The following is a 27776-nucleotide window of genomic DNA, read 5'->3' as shown; positions in this document are numbered from 1 at the left end:
CACTTGAACTGTCTCTTGGCCGATGAGTAGAAGAACATAGGATAGGCTGAGGCATCATCTGTTACTAGAGGATAGGAAAGGAAGATGAAGATACTTAGTTCCCGTCTCTGCTCTTGTTCTTCAAGCTAATAATGTCCAGACTCCTGTAAGCAAGCCCTTCCACGCGTTCATGCCTCCCTTTGTCTGTAAGATGCCGCCACCCAGAGGTTATGCTCGGAACTCTTTTACATAGTCAATGAATGAGACAGCTAAATCCGATAGTTTAGGAGAGTTAATAAAAGACTAGCTTATTAATGTCAGAAGTATATCAATATCAGCCTTTACAATGTGTCTTCCTTAATTTTTCAGATTTGCTTGAAAGATGCATCTTTTCTAAAGTCGTGAGTATGTTGCACTACTTCAGAAATTGTCCTGAATGTGTCATGAGAGCTATGTCTTTCCTTCACATTTTTTCCCCTGGTTTGTCATCCATGAGTCTTACCGGGTGTGTGGTATGGCAGGAGTCTTGCAGTCCAAGCCCGTACTCCTTAGCTGTGTATGCGTAGATTCCCTAACTTAACCTATGTGAACCTCAGCTTCTCTATCTGTAAAATGAAGACAGCTGCTGTGAGGATTAAGTGAGATAAGCTGTATGTGGTGGGCGGTTAGTAGATACCAGATTCTTTACATCACAACTTGTATAGATGCCTGTCAGAACTGCTGTGTGGAAATTCTACTACAACATAGGGGAATTATTTGAGCTTTTTTTCTGGAAATATCCTAAAATAGCCATCAGTGCTATGAAGTTAACTTTTTGTTTTTTTAATAATTTTATTTATTTATTTTGGCTGTGCTAGGTCTTCGTTGCTGCACAGGCTTTTCTTTTCTCTAGTTGCGACAAGTAGAAGCTACTCTCTAGCTGTAGTGCACACACTTCTCACGTGGTGGCCTCTCTTGTTGCGGAGCACAGGCTCGAGCTGTGGTACACGGGCTTGGTTGCTCTGCAGCATGTGGGACCTTCCTGGCCAGGGGTCAGACCTGTGTCTCCTTCATTGGCAGGTGGGTTCTTTACCACTGAGCCACCAGGGAGGCCCTAAAATTAGCTTTTTAGAAAGGAATTTTTAAGTAAATTTCTTTCCAGTTATTGGCTTAGAGGTCTCAAATCAGCTCATAAAGTATAGGAAACTTAGGTGTAACTCCTGATTCTATCTGGTACTTTATACGGTGGTAGGGAAGCTGTGTTGCAGTATGTGGTTAAGCCAACAGTTACCTTATAAATAAGAGCTCAGTTTTGGGTGAATAAGAAAATACATTGACAGTTTCATTCTCATAGCATGTGTACTTCTGGTTAGGTGCAGTTTGTTTCTTCAATATTCAGAACTTTTACAGAGTGGTTTATCAATATTAGAAATGTTATTTCATACCCAGGCTCTTCTGAGTTGGATTTTTATATTCATCTTATTTTGAAACACTAAAGACTCAGTCATAGATTTCATGACTTCCATGTAGTGTTTTGTTTCATTCGTGTTTCATTTAAGTACGCATATTTACTTTACTTTTCTTCAGAAAAGGATATGCTTTCCCTCTCACTTCTTTTTTATTGTCAATATCCAACTTAATATGTATTAAAGATCTCTCCTCTGGAAAGACATTGTTCTGGGAGTTACCAGCAATACCAGGAAAGTAAACCATACAGTGACCCTTAAGCGAACATAAACTCCAATAGAGTTAATAAGAAGTATACAGATATCCATAATATTAGGCAATATATGGAAAGTCTCAAAAGGCAAGAAGATTAGGACATAGATGTTATTGGGTACTTTCCATAAATTGTGCTATGGAATCAGCATGAAAACCCTAACAAGTAGGTATCGTCATCCATTTTATCGATGAGAATGGTAAGAGATTAGGTGTGACCCATCCCAGGGCACATTGCTAGTAAATGGCAAAGCAGACATCCAAACCCACTTTGTTGTAGAGCTTTTTAAAAGAGAACCTTACAAAGTAAGTGCACTGGAGTTTCACATTTTCAGCAGAAATATAATCTTTCTATATTAGATTATTATCTTAAATCCATTCCAAGTGATTTTAAAAAACCAAGTAGTAAAGGGACATTTATAATGTTTACTCAGTATGACCCCTGAGAACACAGTTGTGTTCTTTTGATGTATTTGGCAAGGTTGTACTGTGTATGACTGTACTGCCTACTGAGAACAGCCTGAAAGTGTAATGCAATCTCAGCCCTAAAGAGGCTTATTAGGGAGGGTTGAGACTGTGCATGTAACAATATGAAAAATAGGAAAATTTTTTGACAATAAACTTATTAAATCTTTGGATCAAGAGGATTAGAAATTACTTTACCCACTCTCCATCCAGTCCTGGAATTCCCTCCACCTCTTCCTGTCCAGGGAGCATCCCTTGGCATGTCCTTTAGAGAGTAATTTGACGACCTTCGGTTACTGAGCCCAAATCCACCTGCTTGTAGTCTTGATTCATTAAACACGCTGTTTATTGGTTGCTTTTGTATGTAAAAACCTGAATATTGAGACTTCCTTGGTGGTCCAGTGGCTAAGAAACCCATGCCTCCATTGCAGGGGTGTGGGTTTGATCCCTGGTTGGGGAACTAAGATCCCACATGCCACACTGTGTTGCAAAATAAATTAAAAGAATAGAAATTTTAAAAAAAATCTGAATATATACTCTTGCTGCTGCTAAGTCACTTCAGTCGTGTCCTACTCTGTGTGACCCCATAGACGTCAGCCCACCAGGCTCCCCCATCCTGGGGATTCTCCCAGGCAAGAACACTGGAGTGGGTTGCCATTTCCTTCTCCAATGCATGAAAGAGAAAAGTGAAAGTGAAGTCGCTCAGTTGTGTCCGACTGTTCGCAACCCCATGGACTGCAGCCTACCAGGCTCCCCTGTCCATGGGATTTTCCAGGCAAGAGTACTGGAGTGGGGTGCCATTGATACCGTAATGATCTTAACAGATTAATACCTAATCTGTGTTGAATGGTAATTTAAACAGGAGCCAGGCACTGTCCTGTAGCCCCTTGAAAAGGGCTCACACCCTTGTCATGCCGTGACCAGTGTCCAAGATCAGCTGGACTCTTACTCCTCATGATCCTTCAGTGCAACTCCTGCTACCTGGCAGGAGTGATCCTGATTTCTGCACCCTCTCGTGGACCCAGTTCTTCCCTCTACCTGCACCACTCAGTAGGTGAATGGGCCTAGCTGTCTGCCTCTGTACCCATTTTCTGGATTTTCTCTGTGGCCTCAGAGGAAGAAGGCTTCCTCCTCTTTTAAGGCCAACCTCTGCTCAAGATCTTCCTCTAATATTTGAGGGATTTTAATTTCCATATATCTTTCCAGTGTTCTGCTTTACTTGTATGTACATTTAGTTGTTTTTAATATGTAAGTATGTATGTATTTTTGGCTGTGTCAGGGTATTGGTCGCAGCCTGCTGGATCTTTCGTTGTGGTGTGCTGGTGCATGGGCTTTTTTTGCGATGCGCAGGCTTCTCTATAGGTGTGGCTCACAGGCTTCAGAGTGTGTAGGCTCTGTAGTTTGCGGCCCTTGGGGTCTCTAGTTGAGGTGCACAGGCTCAGTAGTTGTGGACCATGGACTTAGTTGTCCTGCAGCACGTGGGATCTTAGTTCCCCGCCCAGGAATTAAACCTGCATTGGAAGGTGGATTGTTAACCACTGAACCACTAGGGAAGTCCCCTACATTTAGTTTTTTAAGTATAAGAATAATGTAATGGGATTACAGAACGTTTTCAAATGAGGTAAGAGCCTTATAACTTCCACTTTATTATCTTTTGCATGGTTTTTATTATATAAATATATGTAATATTTATATCTTTTTAAGTTATATAGGCCTTTTAAATTATAATCATATTTATCATTTAAAATGCTATATTTCATCACCCATTATTGGACCTATTATTATTTTCATGTTTTTGCTGTTTTAGATAATGCAGCTTTGAACATATTAATACATACATATTTTAAATTTTTTTGTGGGCAAAACAGCTTCCCAGGAGTATATACAGAGGATATCTTTTTGGGAATTTGTGGTCATAACTATTATGCTACCAAAGGGCACTGGCATAGCCACCAGTGACTTCCATGTTAACAGAGCCAGTGATGTATCTTCCTGTTGTAACATTTGAGCTGTTCACCGTGTCCCCATTCTTTATAATTTATCTAGTTATTGGTTGCACTGGGTATTCCTTGCTGCTTGTTGGCTTTCTCTAGTAGCGGCAAGCAGGAGCTCCTCTTCATTGCAGGGCACAGGCTCCTCATTGCAGCGGCTTCTCTTGTTGCAGAGTGCAGGCTCTCGGCACATGGGCTTCAGAAACGGTGACTTGCTAGAGTGTGGGCTCAGTAGTTGTGGTGCAGGAGCTTAGCTGTTCTGCAGCATATGGGATCTTCCCAGACCAGGGGTTGAACCTGTGTTCCCTGCATTGGCAGGCAGATTCTTTTCTACTGTACCACCTGGGAAGTCTACCATGTCCCCATTTTAAAATCACACTTTTTTTTTAGCTACTATGACATCATTGTGTCTTGACTTTTCTTCTGGGTCTGTATCTTAGTTCTGCCTCATACTAATTTTATGACCTTGACTGAGTCATCTGCCTTTCTGAGCTTTAGTATCCATGTTAGTAAAAAGGGCACAATAGTGTCTACTCATTTTATTTTTTTGGGTTAAATAACATACCTAAAAGCTGCAAGCTTTTAGGTATGTTAAAGTGGCACGTGTAAGTGGTCATAAGTGTTTCCTTTTGCTTTCTGTCTCCAGTGCCTTCTTTTCTACCTTCAATACATCTCAGAAAATCAATTCCCTTAATTTTACTACATTATCCAGATATTGCCTTATGTACTTGGTTGGCTCTTGGAGAAGGCAATTTGGGTGTGTTTCTAACAGAATGGCTTGATATTAGTCTTCCCAGAAAGAGTCTTAGTTTTGTAGTAAGACTTTTGGGTGTGAGATATGTGTTTGAGTTATATAAAACTGAAAACATGGATTTTTCCCTCACAGCTTTCCTTGGAGTGTTCTTGTTGTGGATGAAGCTCACAGGTTGAAAAACCAAAGCTCCTTGCTGCATAAGACTCTTTCAGAGGTAAACTCATAGGATACTTTTAGTTTGTATATCACTCCCTTTCAAAAAATGTTAATATTAGTTTGGTCTGTATAGAGCCAATTAAATTGACACATTTTTTTCAGTGAGATTTCTGCAGGGTTCAATGAACATTTTATGGTGACACAAGTAATACTTAACATGGCCTAATTTCTCTTGTCTTTTACATAGGAGATAATGTTTATTAAAAATCTGGTTGTCAAATGAATAGGACTCTACTCCAGGATAATACATTGTATTTTTGGAAATGTTTCAACTGTCTTTTTGATTTTCAGTTTCTTTAAAAATAATCTTAATGTAGTTTTTCTGTCTGCAATAACAAACATATCTGACATATTTATTGTACAACTCCCCCATTTACCTGTTTAGAAAATTTGACAATTCAGAGTCATGAAGAGACTAATTTCATGCCATTGAATATTCCCTTCAGTCTCACCTGTCTTTGTCATACTTCTCTGAGTATGAAACCTTTGATCTTACTCCATTCACTTCTTTGGCATCATTCTGACAAAGCAGATGAGAAATGTCATTGTAGCCTTAGATTTGCCCTCTTTTCTGAGGAGCCAGTGGAAGAGCTTATGGGTATGAAGTGCCCTTCTTATTGTTGACCTAGTAAAGGCTTGTTAATTCCTGCGACCTGGTGTGCAAATTTCTGGGGTCGTCATTGATTTTGGTCCCTTTCCTATAATAGATCAATTAATGAATTTAAAGGTCATTTGGAGGAAAGTCTTAGATCTGAATTCTTTATTTAGTGGTTAAAAGTTACGGTTTTCAGTGTTTAAGTGCAGATATGGCCACTATTATTATTATTACCCCGAACTCAAAGATTGCTGTCCCCTTGTAGGCCCCCTCTGCTCTGTGGTGTCCTTTGCCTTCTTTTTAAGGACCCTTTAACACAGTCTCTTTCCCAAGAGATTGTCATATCTGGCACCCAAGAGACTCTAAGATACTGCTTCATCAGCTGCTATGCCAGTTTATTGATTTATAGTGGGAGAAGAGAAGCAGGTGTAGTAAAGGAAGCCTGTGTTTGGAGTGGGGAAGCTAAAGTCTGTTGCTGGCTCCAGAGCCTTTTCTTCTTTTTGGTAAGGAAACAGGCTCAGAGGAGATTGTTCTATGTTTCCTGAGTATTCCTTTTTAGGTGAGGTTTGAACTGCAGACAGCTAGTTGGTCAGGAAAAAAACACATTTATTGATTGGGCTGAGAGGTGGGGAGAAGGGTACTGCCTTCTATTTTCTCCTCTTCCAAATACTGTTTTCAGCTTGTTTGTAAAATTTGGAAGAAGCCTAAATGTCAATATAGGAATTGATTATACTGTACAATTTGTGGTATACCCAAACAGTATATTTACAGAGTAAGGCTGTAAAGATTATGAAAGATTATGTAGAAGAATATTTAATAATATAGAAAATATTTGCAAAATATTTTATACAAAAAAGCTTCCAAAATTTTATATATAAGCAGAGATTTGTCTCTAGGCTTCTTTTTCCTGATTATAACTTTTGATGCTGAAATGAACACTGCTTTGAATTAAAATATTAATCCATGTGATAGTGTAATTTCATTTTAGTGATTGACAACCTTGGTTATCCTCATTGACTTCATATTTTTTGGCCATTTTAGTTCTTTGAGCATATTGTAAAAGTGTGATTTAGTTATTGGAAACATTCGTTGTTAACCATTTCCCATACTTGAAATATTGTGAATAGGTTGCACTGCATGCGGCATGAGTGGGTGGGCATTGATAAGACAATTTAAAAAGAAACAAACCAAGTGAAAGTGCTCCCCCCAAAGATTTTGAAAACAGTTCTCATTGATTGTATCATTTCATTTATCACTTTTGATATCTTCTTATGACCCCCTCCAAAATCAAATTATAGAAACACAAGAGGAAAAGTAAAAGCCACCAATAATCCTATTCCACTGTGTATTTTAACATTTGGTATATATGCTGCCACGTTCTTTGCAGCACATGTGTACACCCAAACCTAAATGTATATATGTGTGCATGCTAAGTTGTTTCAGTCATGTCTGACTCTGCGACCCCATGGACTGTAGCCCTCCAGACTCCTCTGTCCATGAGATTCTCCAGACAAGAATACTGGAATGGGTTGCCATTTCCTTCTCTAATATTGTTAAAAAAATAAAAATACATTCAGTTCAGTTCAGTTGCTCAGTCGTGTCCGACTCTTTGCGACCCCATGAATTGCAGCATGCCCGGCCTCCCTGTCCATCACCAACTCCCGGAGTTCACTCAGACTCATGTCCATCGGGTCAGTGATGCCATCCAACCATCTCATCCTCTGTCCTCCCCATCTCCTCCTGCCCCCAATCCCTCCCAGCATCAGAGTCTTTTTCCAGTGAGTCAACTCTTCGCATGAGGTGGCCAAAGTACTGGAGTTTCAGTTTCAGCATCATTCCTTCCAAAGAAATCCCACGGCTGATCTCATTCAGAATGGACTGGTTGGATCTCCTTGCAGTCCAAGGGACTCTCAAGAGTCTTCTCCAACACCACAGTTCAAAAGCATCAATTCTTCAGCGTTCAGCTTTCTTCACAGTCCAACTCTCACATCCATACATGACTGTTGGAAAAACCATAGCCTTGACTAGATGGACCTTACTCATCAAAGTAATGTCTCTGCTTTTCAATATGCTATCTAGGTTGGTCATAACTTTCCTTCCAAGGAGTAAGTGTCTTTTAATTTCAAGGCTGTAATCACCATCTGCAGTGATTTTGGAGCCCAAAAAAAGTAATATCAGAATTCAGTATATATATGTATATATGTGTATATATATGCATATATACACACATAATGTATTGCCATGTATTATACACACACACACACACACACACACACACACACACACACACACACACAGGATACAGCTTTCTCTTTGTGCTGTATTATTTAACTCAAGTAGTATAAGATCTTGTTATGTTAGCTAAGAGATTGTCCTTTGCTTGACCCAACAACTGTTGTTACTGTTTTTCCTAACCTTTACTTCATTAGTCTGTTATTCATGGTGTTGTTATTCCTCTGCTCAAAGTTTAACAAGTGTCTTTCCATTTTGGGCGGTATATAGTCCAGAAATGTCCAGAATTGTTGATGTCTTGCATTGGCTGCACGTGTTAAGTCTTACAAAAGAATGTTTTTTAAAAATATATCTTCTTTCTTGTAGTGGTGGGTCCTGCTGCTGTAGTTTTGGGCTTCTCAAACTGCATGAGTATATGCTGTGTGCTTGAATTTCTGCATAGGTTGCATAACAGTAACCATTTTGAATACTCATCAGTACTTTAGCGTTCACAAAGTGATTTTACTTTATAAATGGTATCTCCTCCACAGGATTATTATCCCCTTCTTATAGTTGAAACTGAAGAGGTATTATTTCCTACATCAAACAGCTATATACATTTGGAACCTGAGTTTTCTGATTTCATGTCCCTGAATTCATTTCATTCAGTCATGCCTCTCTCTGTAAAGGTTGTGATGGGTCATTCAGTCTTGCTTTTCAGCATTATAGATTTTCACTTTATTCATTTGTATATTTGAGTTCTCAGTTGTCTTCAGCCTCCTGCTGACTGGAACACCCATCCAGAACAGCCTCCAGGAGCTCTACTCACTCCTCAGTTTTGTGGAGCCTGATCTCTTTTCCAGGGAGCAGGTGGAAGATTTTGTTCAGCGTTACCAGCACATTGAGAAAGAGTCTGAGTCAGGCAAGTTCCCTTTTTACAAATCATGCCCAAGAGGTCTGGGCCCAGCAACTTCCCTAGGGCATAAGGGTTACAGATAGAAAAGAAGGAGAATCCATAACCAGAGAATCCCTTCTGAGGAAATAAAGAGCCACACAAAAATAAGGTGATGGCAGAGTCCTCTTGTTGTTCCCAGTGCCTGCTGTTCATGATTCTCTTATTTGTTTGTCTAGTGTCTGCTGGTTTGCAGACTTTTATTTTCCCAACATGTAATTTCTGTGAGGACTTGGATAACGTCACATGGTACTTCTTGAGGCAGAGAAATATGTGGGTGCCGTAGTCTGAAACTGTCATTCAGGGTTCCATAGCACTGGTGTTTCTTTTAACACTTTTATCAGTGCATGAGAACCAAAAGTCTGGGCTAGATGGTGGTGGAAGTAAAGGAGGAAGCCATTCTGGTTTGTACAATGGTCATTCGTAGTTTTCCTCTCATGCCTTTGCTCCTCTGCCTTGTAAAATTGTCTGTCTGTCTATGTGATATTATCCCAGGATCGTTATTCAAAATAATTGATGGGCATGCCAACTAGTGGGTCTGTATGTACTAGCTGAGGATAAGTTGGAAAGGCTTCTCACAGCAGAAATCTCCATACCACAGATTGAATTTTATCTGGGGAACCTGCTCTGATTGTCCCCATGTTTAATGTTGCTATTTAAAATATTCCAAGTCAAATATTACACAGGACATACTGATCTTTAAAAAAGCATTTGTTTATCAAATTCAGATTTAACTGGGCACTTGTATTTTTTAATCCTGCGTGCAGTGTAATTCCAGTTTAGGCTAGTTTTCAAAGTTTCTGACAGCTCAGGAAGGAAAAGGGGTATGGAAGTCAAAGAACTAAGTGTGAGTACTAGCACCTTTAGCAGCCAGCTGTATGACTTTGAATAAGGGATTTAACTTCTCTGAACTTCACTTAGTTATTCAAATGAGACAGTGTTACCAACTTGCCTACATTTCTGAGCTATTATGCTGATCAAATGCAAAAGTATCCTGGAAGAAGAATAGCTCTATGCAAATGAGATTATTAGAAAGAAACAGAAGAAGCTGGAAAGAAGAATCCAAGGAAGGACTAAATACTGTGAAAAATTACCTTGCTGGCCTGGAAGGCAGAATTGGTATGAAAATGAGAGACCAAAGTAAACTGTTGTATGTCCTCTAATAGTTCATTGCCTTGGTTTTGCTTTTGTCCCACACTACTTGTGTGTGTTTTTTTCTTGTACAGCAAGTGAACTATACAAACTCTTGCAGCCATTTCTGCTGAGGCGAGTAAAGGCTGAAGTAGCCACAGAGCTTCCCAGGAAGACTGAAGTAGTGATATACCATGGCATGTCAGCACTACAGAAAAAATACTACAAGGCCATTTTGATGAAAGACCTAGGTAATCAGAGGGTACTTGTCCATTTAGAAACTAGTGATTTTTATGCATTTTATAATCACACTCAGTTTGTATAGCAAGAATATGGGATGGGATTTCTTATTCTGAATAGTAGTCAGGTCAGCTAGAGTGAAACTGGCAGAGTACCTTTGCCAGTCAAAGTATAAATCTGGCTTTGTTGTTTGTTGACTTTGTGAGATTTCCTCCCCATCTCCCCTCTCCTGGTTTTCCTTAAGGGCTTCCCCTGGTGGCTCAGATGATAAGGAGTCTACCTGCAATGCAGGAAACCCGGGTTCATTTCCAGGATTGGGAAGATCCCCTGGAGAAGGCAATGGCAACCCACTCCAGTATTCTTGCTGAGAGAGTTTCATGGTCAGAGGAGCTTGGCAGGCTACAGTAGGGTCACAAAGAGTTGGACATGACTGAGCAGCTAACACTTTTACTTTTCCGTCTTAAAACAAGGTGATGGTTAAGAAAACTTCTTATCAGTGTGCTGTTCTTAATGCACTTCAGTGAAATTTGGGAGATACAGATTTGAAAGATACATTATTGAAATGAGTAAGGTTATGTATGGAAACTTGCAGGGTTTTTTGTTGTTGTTCAGTAATCCATCTCTCTCTCTGTTTGTAAAATTTCAGATGCATTTGAAAATGAGATGGTGAAGAAAGTTAAACTTCAGAATGTCCTGTCCCAGCTTCGGAAGTGTGTGGATCACCCATATTTGTTTGACGGTGAGGCAGTGCCCTTTTCTCTCAGCAATACTTTTTGTTGTCATTTTATGGCCAACCTCATAGAAAGTTCTTCAAAAGATTTGTCTGTATTTACTATCTATTTTTCCCCATTTTCTCTTGTTAATTTTTTATGTTGATTATCTAATATATTGTTCATATTCAGATTTCTTCAGTTTTAACCATCCCTTATGACTTTTTCTTTTACATTTTTAAAGTAAATTTATTTTTATTTTAGATACAATGGGAAAACACAGGAGAATTTTAATCAGGGGAGTGATAGGATCTGATCTGCATTTTGTTACCATTTTGAGCTATGGACACTTAAAAAAGAAACAATAGCAAAAACAAAAACAAACACTACAACCCCCAAAACGGCAGGTCCAGAAATGATAGCATATCCATTCCCCCATCCCCTCCCAGCATGAACATCTCTTCCCTCTGCTGGAAGGAGAGTGACATGTTTATCCTCAAGGGCAGAAACTGGAGAATGAGAGAATTCTGTGTAAGTAGACCTCGGTAAGAGCTGGATACGACTGGGCAGCTGAGCGCATGAACAGACCTTGTTAAACATGATTTTCATTTCACTCAGCCTCCTCACATACTGTAGTTCCTTTTCCACAACTGCTTCTCTTTGTTCAGTATAATTGTTGTTTGTTGTTCGGTCACTAAGTCGTATCCCATTCTTTGTGACCCCCACGGACTGCCGCACTCCAGGCTTCCCTGTACTTCATTCACGGAGTTTGCTCAAACTCATATCCATCGAGTCAGTGATGCTATCCAACCATCTCCTCTCTCTTGCCCCCTTTTCCTCCTGCCCTCAACCTTCCCCAGCATCAGGGTCTTTTCCAGTGAGTCAGCTCTTAGCATCAGGTGACCAAAGTATTGGAGCTTCAGCATCAGTCATTCCAATGAATATTCAGGGTTGATTTCCTTTAGGATTGACTGTTTTGATCTCTTTGCAGTCAAAGGGACTCTCAGGAGTCTTCTCCAGCACCACAATTCAAAAGCATCAATTCTTTGGCTCTCAGCTTTCTTTATGGTCCAACTCTCACATCTGTACGTGACTGTTGGAAAAACCGTAGCTTTGACTATACAGACCTTATCGGCAAAGTGATGTCTCTACTTTTTAATACGCTGTCTAGCTTTGTCATAGCTTTTCTTCCAAGGAGCAAGTGTCTTTTAGTTTTGTGGCTACAGGCACCATACACAGTGATTTTGGAGCCCAAGAAAATAAAATCTGTTACTGTTTCCACTTTCTTCCCTTCTGTTTGCCATGAAGTGATAGGACCAGATGTGATGATCTTCGTTTTTTTGAATGTTGAGTTTTAAGCCAGAATTTTCACTCTCGTCTTTCACCATCATCCAGAGGCTCTTTAGTTCCTCTTTAATTTCTGCCATTGGAGTGGTATCATCTGCATATCTGAGGTTGTTATTTCTCCTGGCAATCTTGATTTCATTATGATAGAAAAGCATTTAAATTTTGCCACTTTTCTGGGTCTTCATTTATTTTGGAGAGCTTCCTGTAACTTACGGGAAATCATGTGAATACTTCTCTCCTGTGAATCTGCCTGTGTCCATCTTTGTTCTTTTCAAATTCAAGATCTGGTCAGAGATTTTATGGTGCATTTGTCATGTCTCTTTATTCTCCTGTAATCTAGAAATGCTCCTCAGCTTTTTGTTTTTTTTTTTTACTTTTTCATTAAATTGACAGTTTTGAAGAATCATGGCTCTGTGTTTTATGGGCTATCTCATAATCTGAATTTTTTTTATGATTGGATGTCCCTTTGTCTTGAACCCACTCAGTGAACCTTTTTTGTCACCACCATTCCTAGTTTATCAGTGGTTTCTGTGTGTCTCAACTGACGGTTATCAGTTCACTTTTTTAAATTAATCTCTCAAAACCTTGGACACAGTTGATCACTTCTTGAAACAACGTTTTCCTTTGGCTTCTGGGACAATGCTTTCTCACTTTTCCATCTGCCTTATATCTTCTCCTTCTCTGCCTCCTTTGTGAGGGAATTTCATCTCATGGATGTCTGTAAATTTCCCTCTAAGTAATAATTTAGCTGCATTCTACACATGATATGTAATGTTTTCATTTTCATTCGAATTTTGGTTTTGTTTTTTTTTTTAATTCACTCTGATGGGTAGCCTGTGGGACAGTTCCAGGCATTTTATGCTGTGAGGGCTCTAATATTGATATGATCAATGCAGAGGCTTTTCTGCAGTCATTTGAAGGAAGTCCTTGCCAAGTGGCCATATGAATTGTTTTAAAATGTCACAGAATCTTAATGAGGTGCATGTCAGAGCTTTTCTTTTATGCGGAGAGCTGTTGGGAACATGTAGATTTCGAAAAAAGCCTTCCAGGTTATTTTGCTACCCTCAGCACAAGAATGCCTACTTTATACCTAACCCTATGTCTTGATTTGTTTTCTAGAGTGAGAACCTGAAGGTTTCAATTTTGGGTCTGTTTGGTCTTTAGCATTTCCCTGTGCTTCAGTTTCCCAAAGAGTGCCTTGGGTAAACATTTCTTAGACATATTGGATGTGCCAGGCTCTGTGACTGATGTTGTGTAGTGCTGATATCATAATATAAATAAATAATTATGAAATGCCTCAAAGAGATATGAGACTTGGGCCCATTATCAGTTAGAAGGATCTTGGCTTCTCTGTAGCCTCACCATCAGCTTCTCCATTCAGAGTCTGCCCCAACTGGGAACACATTTACTGGGAGTGGGTTCTTTCTTTTCCAGGTGTGGAACCAGAGCCTTTTGAAGTTGGAGACCACTTGATTGAGGCTAGTGGGAAACTTCACCTGCTGGATAAGCTGTTGGCATTCCTGTATTCCACGTAGGTGATAGGTTCATATTTTCTACCCTGAGCTGGTGATGGTTAAAACCAGAATAATGAGCAACTCACTGATTCCTTGAGACTAATCCCAGTTCTCCTTTTTTTCCAAGACCCTGATTCAGGTTCCACCTTTTCTGCAGCTACGCCCTTAATCCCATGCCATCCACTCTATAATCTTCCTTTCCTTTCCTGAGTTCCTGCAGCACTTAGGATCCTAATCCAGGACTTGGCAACGTCTGCCGTAATCTGCTGTCTGGTTAATTGCTATATTAACTCTGTCACTCCAGCTGTATCTTTTAGTTCTACAAAGACAAAGATACCATCAAACGTTTCTTTTTAAAAGGCCTGCTGGTGTACCTTGCTTTGAATTGACACATATTAAGTACTTAGCAAATATTTACTCTTGTTAACTTGTGGGCTTGATTTGAACTCAGGGAGAACTTGGGGACTCTTTGCCTGAGATGCAAGTTGGGTATTGGAAGAATTAAGCCACCTTTGGGGCCTGTAAATATTTAGCTAAGTGTTCAATGGCCTGGTGTCTGGCCTGTATCTGATCCTCTGGTCCTCGGAGGTATAGAGCAGTCTAGAAAAAAATCCCAGTTTTCCAAGGATTTCTAAATTGTTCCTTAGGGACAACTGACCCAGGAAGGCCTGAACCAACCTAAAACCTCAGATTTGGCAAAAGTGTCCAACATTAGGAATCTGTAAGTCAAACAGCTGCATGCCTGATTATATTTTATAGGCTATGATGTATCTCCTCTAAGTGTCCTAGTGTTGGAGAAGGACCTGTAAATAGCTTCTCTTGGACCTTTTCATTTCACAGGTGATGAAACAGGCCCAGGGAGGCTGAGTGGCTTGTCTGAGGCCACCACAGCCAGCAAATGACAGAAATGGGATTAGATGAGGTTCTAATCTAATGGGATTAGATGAGGATTGGATTTTAAGTTCAATACCTTTTCTACCAATTTGAGGCCAGAGTCTTGAAGGAGTTTGTCGTAATTGTTCATCTACACCTATCGCAAACTCAGATTAAATTAGTTTTCCTAATAGAATGTTGTTTAGACAGTGCCATACAGTACTTCTTTGTTTATGGAAACTTAATAGCTGATAACCGTGGGGTTGTAGGTTTGAACGTGTTTTTTTTTGGCCATACCATGGAGCTTTTGGTTGAACCCGGCCCTTGGCAGTGAAAAGTGCAGAGCCCTAATAACTGGACCACCAGGGAATTCCCTTGAATTTGTCCTTGACCTAATCCATTTTGCCACCTCCTTTCTTCTCTCTTCTCCCTATGTAAGTTTTCTTATGTACCATGTGGGATATGAAATACCACCTGCCTCTTGCTTCTCTAAAGTGATGCTTCTCAAAATTTTCAACCAATAAAGCTATAAATGAAAGGATAGTGACTTTCACCCCAAAGTAGAGAAGAGCTATTGATTCCCAACCACAAGCTCTTTAGGGTCATCAGTTTTTGTTTCATTTTTTGTACATTTGAATTTTGCATTTTTCTCTTCACATATCTTTTATTTTGCTGTTAAAACTGTATGTTTCTTTCCATTTAGTAATTGCCATCCTGGAAAGAAGCACCTTGGTTATCTAGGGTATCTTACACCCTCTGGTGCATTGACACAGACTCCTGGGAATATCCCAACACTTAACAGCACTAGTGAGAAGTGCTATAAGGGCTCAGCTACTGGTGCACTTACATCCTTGTATAAAACATCTCGCATTACTGAAGAAGGCTCTGTAAATGATTGACATTTATATTTCTACTTCAGGATTTCATTTCTTCGTAAACTTGCGTTCTTCGCTAAGTTTCACCTGCAGGAAATCCACCCTAAATACTATTGGAATTGGCAGTTTTTCCTTTTCTTTTTCTTGCCAGAGGCCATCGAGTTTTACTTTTCTCTCAGATGACCCAGATGTTGGATATTCTCCAAGACTACCTGGATTATAGAGGTGACATCCCTTGGCCATTACGTTACTCAAGACTTTTAGACTTAACAGTCCAGATGGGCCTGTGAAGAATTATCTGGGGTGTGGGGATGTTACAGAGAAAAACAGTATAAGAATATTATTCAGAATCAAAGGAAGATGGCTTACAGTAGGGGCATGCCTGTATATGAGAAGAGACAAAGTTGGTGTTTGGTTTTGAGCAGACAGTGTGTTACTCCACAGTGAGTAATTGAAAATGGTTTCTGTTTCTCTGTTTTCTCCCTGTGTGTGAAGGCTACAGCTATGAGCGTGTGGATGGTTCTGTGAGAGGAGAAGAGAGACACTTGGCCATTAAGAACTTTGGACAGCAGCCCATCTTCACTTTTCTCTTGAGTACCAGGGCAGGTAAGCCACATCCCTGCCCGCCACATCCCTACCTTTCATCCCTTGATGAAGGCAGACAAATTAAAGGGCGAAACAGTGCATTTAAATCCTAATCATTAGCATATTTTCCCTTAATTCACTGAAAGGCGAGGTTTTTACTGAGGAGTGTAAAAAAAGGGGTGGGGGGAGTTGAGTTAGGTTATATCAGTTTATCACTGCACTAGACTTCTAGCGTGGTACTCGTTTCTGTCAAACTGATTTAAGCTTTTATCTCATCAGAGAAGTAAGGCTAAAACCTGGGGTTGTTGGAAAGTAATTCTGACCTCTTTACCATTGACCTGTGAACATCCTGGAAGATTTCTATACTTTTGTATAGAAATTTTAGTTTTAGTCATGTTCAATAGAGACAGCTCTCCTTCCAACCATGAATTTGGAAAACGAGATAGCAGCCTGCCTACTAGTTGTTCTTCTGACAGGTAGCTCTGAAAGTGTTGTGAAAGCTTAATAAAAAATCTGCTTTTAAAAAGTGTGATTGTAATGAAATTTCCAGCTCTTTAGAATTAATTGTAACATTGTCCGTATATGACTTAAGTCATAAATATTTTATATGACATTTGTAGTGCGATACCACTTATGGAGTGCTTTAATTTACTTAAATAATGTCAGTTCTTGGAGAAGAAATTATTCTCACGTCATGGAACAAGCAGACCTTAAATTAATTTTGAATTCACAGAATCTTAAGTTTCTTTTTTTTTTCCTCTCTCTCTCTTTTTTTTTGGTAGACCTAAATCTTGATGGAATAGAATTAGGAGCTCTAAAGGGATGTATGTCCTCTATTGTAAAGAGAGATCAGTGTATTCATGAAAAGAGAGTTCAGTCTTATTTCAGTTCAGTTCACTCGCTCAGTCGTGTCCGACTCTTTGAACCATGAATCGCAGCACGCCAGGCCTCCCTGTCCATCACCATCTCCCGGAGTTCACTCAGACTCACGTCCATCTAGTCCGTGATGCCATCCAGCCATCTCATCCTGGGTCGTCCCCTTGTCCTCCTGCCCCCAATCTCTCCCAGCATCAGAGTCTTTTCCAATGAGCGAACTAAGTGCCTGGTACTATAGGGTATTTTTTTTTTTTTTAATATTTTTTCAAAAATAAAAAATACATGTATTATACACATATTCTGTATCCTTTTGACCCTTAAATTCCAGGCTTATTTATTTATTTATTTTTGTTTCTTTTTTTCTTTTTCTTTTTTTATTTTTTGATAAGATACCAACATTTTCATTAAGAAATATTGAATTGCTTACAAAATACAATAGGGGTTATAGTGCTAGATGAATAAAGAACACTAATCTTAACAAACGGCAAAAAATTTTTTGGTGTTATAATTTATATAATACAATAAATAATACTTTATTAATGTGATATCTTGATTGATGATCTAATTTTTCTGGCTTGCTTCCCTACAAATTCATTTCCTAGGCCTTTATTTATTTATTTATTTTTATTTTTTTTTATTTTAAAATCTTTAATTCTTACATGTGTTCCCAAACATGAACCCCCCTCCCACCTCCCACTATAGGGTATTAAAAGTAGTGTTGAATATAATCCTTGACCATAAGGAGATTGTTTTACCTGTGTCTGTCTCATCTCTGTATTACAGAGATATAGTGAAATTCATATGGTCCCGCTTGCTTCTAAGATCGTAGACTGCACCCTCGATCTCAGCCACTTATTCATGTCACAGTTGTCTTAGGGTAGTCTTAGGAGAGACTGATTAGGTAACCTGATAATAAGTGGCTGAGACTGAGGGTGCAGTCTGTGATCTTAGAAGGAGAGCCAACCAGTCCATCCTAAAGGAAATCAGTCCTGAATATGTATTGGAAGGACTGATGCTGAAGCTGAAACTTCAATACTTTGGCCACCTGATGCAAAGAACTGATTCATTAGAAAAGACCCTGACCCTGGGAAAGATTGAAGGCAGGAGAAGTGGATGACGGAGGATGAGATGGCTGGATGTCATCACTGACTCAATGGACATGAGTTTGAGTAGACTCCGGGAGTTGGTGATGGACAGGGAGGCCTGGCGTGCTGTGATTCATGGGGTCGCAAAGAGTCGGACACAACTGAGCGACTGAACTGAACTGATGCCTTATTGATTTCAACACCGTCATACTCAGCAGCATTGTTTGAAACATCTGAAATTAGGAAGAAAGATCTCTGCTTTTCAACTAATCTCCCTGGCGTTCTTGGAATTAGTCAAAACAGAGGGATCTCATAGGAGCCAGAGCAGTCCTGAGCCTTTTCCAAACACCAGCTGTCCTGTTTGCTGTCACATTTTAGTTGTTGATTTGCGTCATTATCATTTATTGAAGATTCTCTCCAACTTTCAAGTATTTCTGATTGAGTCATATTGCCACCAGGTGGCAGTGAGAGCTCATGAATGTCTCAGACAAGTCTGGCTATAGCTTATTTATAAAATATCACCCTTTACTGAAGAAGAGCTGAACTTAACAGTAACCCAAGAAGAAAAAAAAAAAATTTTTATGAAATAAAAATTTCATAAAAAAATTAAAAACACTTCAATGAAATAAGTGCCTGGGAATATTATGGAATAGTGGGTAAAAAACATAGGCTCTGAAGCCAGACCATGTGGTACTGAATCTGGCTCTTTCTCTTCCTATCTCTGCAGCTCCCAGTCATCCCTTAACCTCTCTGTGCTTCCATTGCAACATCTATAAAATGAGTACCCATGATTGTTGCAAGGATTATAGGAGATAGCATATGTAAAGCACTTCAGAATGGTGCCTGCAGAAAGTAAAGCATAACACCTGGGTAGCTGTCATTGTTACTTAGTATATTAGCATCTCGGTAATCAGTCTTTATTATCTGTTTATTCCAACTTTAATCTTATATAAAGGCTTTAATTAGAATGTTCCTGCCTGACTTAAGATCTAGCTTAGAGGCAGTAGCCCATCTCAGAAGTTAGTCCTTAGTTCTGGCTCCTGGAACAAGTCATTTCAGGCTTGCTTGTTTCAGCAACGAGCTATAATGACCCTGGCAAGAGGGAGTCCATTTTGTGCTTGTTTCCACATTAATCAAAGAGAAGGCTGTAATTTGCCTTCATAGTTCTTTTCATTAATTCCTGTAATCCAAGGAGCCTCCAAAGCCCTTTTCCTAAAGAAAGACTGGAAAGTTGTCCCAGGGAGTGTTTTTGTCCTTTGGTTGGTTTGGTTACCTTCTCCTTAATTAATGTGGAGACAAATAACAGAAGAGAATTACTGAAGTCTTCTCCAATCAGAGGGAGATAGCCCCCCTGCTCCTCTAGGGGGTGTAATACATGACATCTCCTCTTCTTATTAACTTGTGTCAGAGCCCGTGCTGCCTGGTTGTAACTTGCGGTGGACATTAAGAGGTCTTCTCTTGGTGCCCACAGCAGACCTCGCTCATATTTAAAACTGTTTCTGAAAGAGCATGTGTCCTTTTCCACAGACTATTCTAAACAAACTTCAGTGAAAATTTTTAAACAGAAGAGATTTAAAATGGATTCAGGGAGCTAACTTAAGTACCTACTTTTGCTCCTTACCCCACTCCACTCATTTCCATTACTTGCAGTTGTTAAACTTTCCCGGTTCAGGTAATAAGAGCCCATGTAGGACTTTTAACCACTACAAAGCTCTGTCTAGAGTTGAGGATGGGGGTGTCAGTTTGAAGGATGAAGCCAGTCATTTTGGCTGCTTTCAATGTATCAATCTGAACGCTGTGGCCTTGTGTCATCCTGGTCTGGTCCTTAGCCCATGTACTTCTGCCAATGTTCTTTTTTGTATTTTTTTCAGGTGGAGTTGGCATGAACTTAACAGCAGCAGATACTGTTATTTTTTTTGACAGTGATTTCAATCCTCAGAATGACTTACAAGCAGCTGCCCGGGCTCACCGAATTGGCCAGAACAAGTGAGAGATTTAAGCATAGCTCTGGTTCCACTTCCTTGGCTCTTCAGTAGTTCTGGGTTTGGGCGGAAGGTGAAGAATGTGGCCTGGTGACAGTTCTAGACTGGGCGGTGAGAGACCAGTAGGTTTTAGCCTATCTCTGTTGCTGACTCCAGAGTAGTACTGGACTGGGGCTTGCTTTGGTAAAAAGAGCAAAAAGTCAAAATGTGAAAGGACTAGGAGGAACTTTGAGAAATTATTTAACATCCTTCCTGAGTTAAGGTGTGATTCAGTTTAAAAATGAAGTTATGGATTTATGGACCTAAGATAAAAAGATAAGTCTTACTCTCTGACCTGGTGATGATTTAGATTAACAGAGGTTTTCCTCTACCACAGATAAGGAACCCCAATCATGACCACCTCGTCATCCCTCCCTTGACTCTTTTGGAAAGGTTCAGTGAGAATTAGAGGCCAGATTCTCTCTAACAAATAACTCAGGTTCACGTACAACAATCCCCCCGTTAGTTGTACCCTGAACGTGGCATTTTAGGTTTGTTTCCTTTTGTGTGTCTTGACCTGGCATGCTTGTGTACTATTTTGCAGACCCTTCTATTTTAGCACATTAGTTTTCTGTGATTTCTCTACAGGTCTGTTAAAGTTATTCGGCTGATTGGCCGAGACACTGTGGAAGAGATTGTCTATAGGAAAGCGGCCTCCAAGCTGCAGCTCACCAACATGATCATAGAAGGGGGCCATTTCACTCTGGGAGCCCAGAAAACTGCTGCAGATGCTGACCTCCAGGTAAGACACACTGTTCTTCACTTTGGTTTTGGTTTTTTTTTAAACTTATTTATTTATTCGGCCTTGCTGGGTCTTGTTTGCAGCATGTGAAATTTTTAGTTGCAGCATGTGGGACCTAGTTCCCTGACCAGGGATCAAACCTGGGGCCCCTGCATTGGAAACATGGAGTCTTAGCCCCTGGACCACCAGGGAAGTCCCTGTTCTTCATATGAGAAGATGTCATGGTTTTAGTCAGTGCTTCCATGGATGAGAAAGTAGATGAATTAACCACCCAGTCTCTCCTGCTACACATCTGTTCCCTAGCCAGATTCCTTCCTGCCATAGGAAGATCCCCTGGAGGAGGAAATGATAACCCTCTCCGGTTTTCTTGCTTGGGAAATTCCATGGACAGAGGAGCCTGGTGAGCTGTAGTCGATGGGGTCACAGAGTCAGACACAACTGAGCATGCATGCACATAATATCTGTACTACATGCAGGCTGCTGTGGGAGTGAAAATGAATATGATAAATAAAGGTAGCAGAATACAGAATAAGGATGGACTTTGGATCCCTTTTACTTGGATTCAGATCCAAGCCTTGTCTCTTACTGGCTGTGTTGCTTTGAGCAGATAGTTTACCCTTTGCTTTCTGAAAATGAAAATACCACAGGTTCCATCAGGGGGCCTTAGGAGAATTAGGTAAAATAAACAACTCAGCATAATAAATAATGATTTATCTTGTACCTCCATCTTAACCCCAGACCCTTTGATCAGTGCTTTGCATCACCTTCTTCACACTCAGGAGGATAGACAGGATCAGGAATTCAGAATTATGCCATAGAAAAAACAGATGAAAGAACTAGAGTTAATTGCTTAAAGGAGGAGACACCAGCTAGGAAGCAGATGCAGGCTTGGAAGATGTTAGAGAAAACTCTTCTGGGAGAGGACTTGGAGATATTCTGTAGCAGCTCTTGGGTTTAAATTAGAACCCATATTATGATATAGCCCAGGTCCTCTCATTTTGACCCAGAGATGAGGGGCTGGAAGCAGAGAGACTGACTTCTAGGATACTGGAAAGATCCAGGCATGAAGTGAGTTGTAAACCTCTGACATGGGCAGTAGCAATGGGAGTGTGTGGCGTGAGCAACGTTACAGAAGAAATGACAGGAGCTGCTGCTTAGAGGTGGGAAGCTAGGGAGAATGAGAAATTTAAAGATGTCTGTAAGGTCTTCAGCCTGGATAATGAGGAGGATAGAAATTAGGAAGCAAGAAGGTTAGGTAGAGATTTAGGAAGAAGAAGATAATTTAGGCTTTAGAGTTTGCAGTAAAAACGTATTAAAAAAATACTGTTAGAGGAAAAGCTCAGAGATAAAAATTTCATTTGCAAAAGTTTGTAAGAGAGTAGACTTTAAAGGGACTAGTTTATCAAACAGAAAATACAACAAGTATTTAAAAGGAAAAATTACTATTAAAAGCAGAATTGCCAAATGTTTGGTTAGTCTGGCTTTTCTCACATGGTTATATCCACAAAGACCAGTGCATATCTTTACACGTCTGCTTTGCAGGAGACAGGGCTCACATTGGTTTTGTTAACTAACGGGAAAGGCTCAAGATTTCATTTATTTTGGAACTTGAACTAGAAAGTAACCCTGGGTTTTGTATGTTTACTTGTTTAGTTCTTGTTTCTCTTAAGGTGCAAAGTGTGGTTTTTTCCCTTGTGTTTTTTTCTTTGGTTCCCAATTGATGTGCTCATGCTTGTCCATGCTGGTGGCAAAGCAGATTGTATGTGTGTTCACATTATCCAGGAGGCAGTTACAAATGTAGATGGCAGCTTGAGAGAAAGCTATGGGCAGACTGCAGAGACTCTTACAGTTCTCCAACCATGAGTTCTCTGTAGAACCTTGTGAATGACAAGTTCAGTATTGGGTCTGGTGAGGGGAATGAATGGCTGAGCCTTGGGGTGCGCACATTCCGGGTGTGGGAGGAGGAGTTGTCAATAAGAAGCTTGAACTCTTTCCCAATTGGGGAGGGGCTCAGGGGATTCGGTGATGGTGTCCCTGTGACGTAGGCTCCTGGGTATGTCCGTGTGATTGTGTAAACATGTCTCTGTGCCATTGGCCAGATCCTAATGGGAACATAGACCCCACCCCCCCTAGCTGTTTGAGAGGGGCTCTGTCAGAATCTCGCCCAGCTCGTGGTTAGTAGATGGTTACTTCTGATTTTTCTCTTACCTACCAAGCCTCTGCAAGTTATCTCTGGTTGCCAAAAGCAAAGATAACACCCCAATGCCCTTATCTCCAGAGAAAGCAGCGTTTGTATAATAAAAAGAGTCCAATAGTCAAAGATGTGACTGTGGTTCAGTAAATCTAAGAAGTACTGGATCATGAAATCCTCAAAGAAGGAAGTGGATTCATTATCCTTCAGGAAGAAAATAATAGGAAACAGAGAGAGGCAGAGGCAGATGGAGTGAACATTTATTGAATGCTCCCTGTGTGCTAAGTATCATATGAAGTGGTTCTTTCCAGTTGTTTCTGTGATATGAATAACAGAAGAATGAGGTAGGCACTCTCCTTATTCCCATTTCAAATAATTTGCCCAAGAATGTTAGTGCATTAAGACTCCAATCCAAACTCTCTAACCTCCAAACACATGCCCTTGCCTTTAATTACTGTAATATATTTCTTCTCGTGGGCTTCCCAGGTGGTGCTTGTGGTAAAGAACCTGCCTGCCAATGCAGGAGACATAAGAGATGTGGGTTCAATCCCAGTCAGGAAGATCCTCTGGAGGAGGGCATGGCAACCCACTCCAGTATTCTTGCCTGGAGAATCCCATGGACAGGGGAGCCTGACGGGCTATAGTCCATAGTATTGTCATGAAAGGGTCAGACGCGACTGAAGCGACTTAGCATGCATGCACATTTCTTCTCTAAAAATACATGTGGTCCCTTGATAACTGAGACACATCACAAGTGAAACGTAGACCAGAGGGAGTATCCCAGTGTGGACCAGTCTTTTTCGTAAATAGTGGCTTCTATTTTTGGTGCCAGTTGTTGAAGTGAAAGTTGCTCAGTCATGTCCAACTCTTTGCGACCCCATGGACTATACAGTCCATGGAGTTCTCCAGACCAGAATACTGGAGTGGGTAGCCTTTCCCTTCTCCAGGGGATCTTCCCAACCCAGGGATTGAACCAGGGTCTCCCAAATTGCAGGCTGATTCTTTACCAGCTGAACCACCAGGGAAGCCCAAGAATACTGGAGTGGGTAGCCTATCCCTTCTCCAGGGGATCCTCCTGACCCAGGAATCAAACTGGGGTCTCCTGCATTGCAGGCTGATTCTTTACCAACTTTCCGTGTAGCTCAGTCAGTAAAGCATCTGCCAGCAATGCGGGAGACCTGGGTTCAATTCCCGAGTCAGAAAGATCCCCTGGAGAAGGAAATGGCAACCCACTCCAGTATTCTTGCCTGGAGAATCCCAGAGGAGCCTGGCAGTGGTTACAGTTCATGGGATGGCAAGAGTTGGATACAACTTAGCACTATTTTTTCTTTACCAACTGAGCTATCCAGGAAGCCAGTTGCCAAAGTCAGTGGTTTTTTGTATATATCAAGGTTAAAAGTAAGTGTATCTAGGTTTGTGCAATTCTTCCAGTGAGCTATCTATATTTTTTTCCAGTTGTTACAGAGTATCGTAAGATTTCCAAGTCATTCACAAAATAAGCCAGGTAGAGATAGCGAACCCAAAAAGACAAGATGCAAATGAGCCGAAGTGTGAATGCAGCTTGGTTCAGAGCCTCAGTTAGCACTTAGGGAAGTATGCAATTGAAAGGAGGAAACTACAGCTAGGAAAGATGATCTGAACTTTTTTAGGTGGTTCCTACAAGCCTAGGGAGAGGCTGAAGGTTCGTTAGAGAGCAGGTAAGAGAAGCAGGGTAGTGCAATGCCAGAGGCATGTCCAGCAAGCAACATTAGAATTGAGAAACGGCTCTCCCATCTAATGGTCAGTTGTCACTGGTCTTTTGTGAAGATGGTTTCCGCTGAGCACTGTGGTAGGAACAAAACTGCCAAAGGAAAGTCACTTAAGAAATATGCTGTGTAGCCTTCTCATTCCAAGAAGTTTGGCAGTAGGAGGGGTAGGAGAATAGCTAACAGGGTCTGTGACGTCTCATGTGACCACTGGGGATGCCTGTGAAAAACTGTGTGAGAAGTGCTAAGATAATGCTGGAAGTGACTGTTATTCTTCAGAACAAAGATTGGAGGGTCAAATTTTCTGTTTATTGAGAATTGTCAAAGTTAGGCACTGACTGTCATTTATCACCTCTCTGCTCATCCATCATCCAACTACAGAACAGCCCTGTTGGTGTTATCTGTCACAGGGAGGGAAGAAAGGCTGAGCGTCAGGACAGGGATGCGCCTGGTGTCTAAGCCACTTCGCAAATCACTGGTGCCCAATGTTTGTTTTCATGAAGGCCAACTGGACTTTCTTGTTTTCTTCATTCAAGTTGAGCGAGATACTCAAATTTGGTTTGGATAAACTGCTGTCCTCGGAGGGGAGCACCATGCATGAACTAGACCTGGAGTCTATCCTGGGAGAAACAGAAGATGGCCACTGGGTCTCTGATGCCATGCCTGCAGCAGCAGAAGAAAGCAGAGAGCCAGAGGAAGGAAGTAAGTGGGGGGGGTAAGAACAGAGCTAATGGCATGGCCACCTACAGCTAGAGCAGGAGATGGTCATTTCTATTTCTGTAGTATTTGGATTTCTGATTTGAAATGTTTTTTTCCACATGGTAGCTTTGTAAGGATGTTCCTAGATGTCTTAGGGTTATTTTGTAATGAATTTATTTGTCTGAACTAGTGGCAACACAAATTCAGTGTGGAATGGGGTGAGAGGTCTGCTAGTCTTACTAGGCTTCTTGATTTGAGAGTACTTTATTCCATTCATGCAGAGAAGGGCAGTTTCTTTACCCAGTGCTGCTTCCTTTGTTTGAGTGAAGAGTAGGTTGGCATGACTTCTCGTTTTGTGATTCTTTTTCTTTTCTGTAGGACCCTGAATTTCCATCACCTGCTTCATTCTTTCCCTTTGCCATCAAACTGTCAAGGCGCGACCTCCGGAAGCGATGCCTTCCCAAATTGCTGCCTTCAAGTACTTTCTAGTCTCTTCCTGTCAGTTCCTTAGCAGTTGCCTCTCTGATCTTCCCGGTTGCAGACCTTTCCTCATTATTTTCCCACTTGGAATGTGTCCTCCTCATGGGGGACAACTTTGATCTACGTCTGATGTTGTTAGAACCCTGCCGCCTCTTTTCCATGCAGTCTCTGCCTGACTCCACTGTGGGCTTGGGAGCTAATTCAGCTCATTTGGGATGTTCATTTCTCTACCTTCCTGCAAACTGAAGTTTGTAGTACTCTCTGACACCTAGCTTTTTAGAAGGTATGGGTTCAGGGTGGCTTTGTTGTCATTGTTATTCCCTATGGTTTTTATAGGATGTTTGGGAAGATCAGAATGTAGACAGCTGGCATTATTCTCTAAGACACTGCTCTTTAACTTTTCTCATTGTTTAGCTTTTACATTTTTGAATATTAGCATCCCGTTTTTATTCTTCAAGAACCCTTTCTGATTCTCTGCTTGTTTTAATTGTGTCCTGTTCTGTTTGCAGGGATAGAATATCCTCTCTGAGGACTTTTATTATAGCTTTTTAAAAAAGTATTCCTTGGCGCCCTGTGTTGTGTATTTGTCTTGTCCTTGTTGGTAGTTTCTCTGAAATACCTGGTGTGCCCTGGCTGTCTGTTCATGTCTGCAGGTGAAATGCAGAGCTGATGGGGAGGTCTGGCCTGAGCAGGTATGTGGATTCCTGGGGCTTATTCCAGCATCACTGGTTGGTGAGCTGGCCTTCTCACTGAAGGGGCCCTCCCAGATGTCTGTATTTGGAGCCTTTTCTCTGGGCAACTCCATTTTTCCAAAGACAAGTCCTTTACTATCTTTCTGGAAGGTGAATAGGGTCTGGAGTAACCTGTTTGCTCAGATTGAGGAGATAATGTGAATGAAGGGGTTCAGGGCGCTCCTGTTACTTTTTTTTTTTTTTAATTGGAGTGTACTTGCTTTACAGTGTTGTGTTAGTTTCTGCTGTAGGGTGAAGTGAATCAGCTACATGTATACATATATCTCTTCTTTTTTAGATTTCCTTCCCATTTAGGTCACCAGAGTACTGAGTTGCCTGTGTCACACAGTCAGTTTTCATTAGTTATCTAAATATTTTATATGTAGTGGTGTATATATGTCAATCCCAATCCATCTCACCACCACCTGCTTACCCTTTGGTATCCATATGTTTTTTTCTCTGTCTCTATCTCTGCTTTGCAAATAAAGATTATCTGTGGCTTTTTCTAGATTCCACATACATGTGTTGTGTGTGCTCAGTTACAACCCCATGGATTATAGCCCGCCAGGCTCCTCTGTCCATGGAATTTTCCAGGCAAGAATACTGGAGTGGATTGCCATTTCCTTCTCCAGGGGATCTTCCCGACCTAGGGATCAAACCTGCACCTTTTGCGTCTCCTGCCTTGCGAGACAGATTCTTTGCCACTGTGCTTCCTAGAAGCATATATGCATTAATATACGATATATTTTTTTAGCTCCTGTTACTTGGTGTGCAGACTTTCTCTCAGTTATCCCTCCCTGCGATTCCTTGTCCATGGAAGTTCTGAGCTTTTGGAGGATTGAAAGGGTCTGTTCTCATAATCATCCCTTGACCAGGCACCTGTGTTTTACTTCCAATGTTCTTTTAGCTCTGTTATCCCTTGAGCCACTTACAGTTTTCTAAAAAGTTGTTGAACTTTTTGTCCACTGTCGTCTCATATATCTTTTTAAAATCTCTTTACTGCCATGTAGGTTTTAGGTGGGAGGAGAAATAGATGTATGTGGTCCTATTTTTAAGTTGCATTTTGATTA

The 27776-nt window shown here is 40.7% G+C and overlaps 1 protein-coding gene across 2 annotated transcripts in view; it reads left to right on the top strand.

The window, feature by feature from the left end:
* The window catches only part of CHD1L (chromodomain helicase DNA binding protein 1 like), a 72321-nt gene that overhangs the window by 26638 nt on the left and 17907 nt on the right, over nt 1-27776 (top strand). For both annotated transcript variants that reach the window (XM_052636565.1, XM_052636566.1), the window contains exons 5-15: nt 349-380; nt 5020-5101; nt 8669-8831; nt 10088-10243; nt 10879-10971; nt 13724-13820; nt 15703-15776; nt 16047-16157; nt 19969-20083; nt 20707-20860; nt 25333-25498. In XM_052636565.1, coding sequence (XP_052492525.1) covers nt 349-380; nt 5020-5101; nt 8669-8831; nt 10088-10243; nt 10879-10971; nt 13724-13820; nt 15703-15776; nt 16047-16157; nt 19969-20083; nt 20707-20860; nt 25333-25498 — 1243 coding nt within the window. The remainder of the gene's footprint in view (nt 1-348; nt 381-5019; nt 5102-8668; nt 8832-10087; nt 10244-10878; nt 10972-13723; nt 13821-15702; nt 15777-16046; nt 16158-19968; nt 20084-20706; nt 20861-25332; nt 25499-27776) is intronic.

The sequence above is a fragment of the Budorcas taxicolor genome, chromosome 3 (genome assembly GCF_023091745.1).
Source record: "Budorcas taxicolor isolate Tak-1 chromosome 3, Takin1.1, whole genome shotgun sequence".
Classification (NCBI taxonomy): Eukaryota; Metazoa; Chordata; class Mammalia; order Artiodactyla; family Bovidae; genus Budorcas; species Budorcas taxicolor.
Note: the sequence above shows the minus strand (reverse complement) of the source record. Positions and strands in the feature narration are given on the sequence as shown.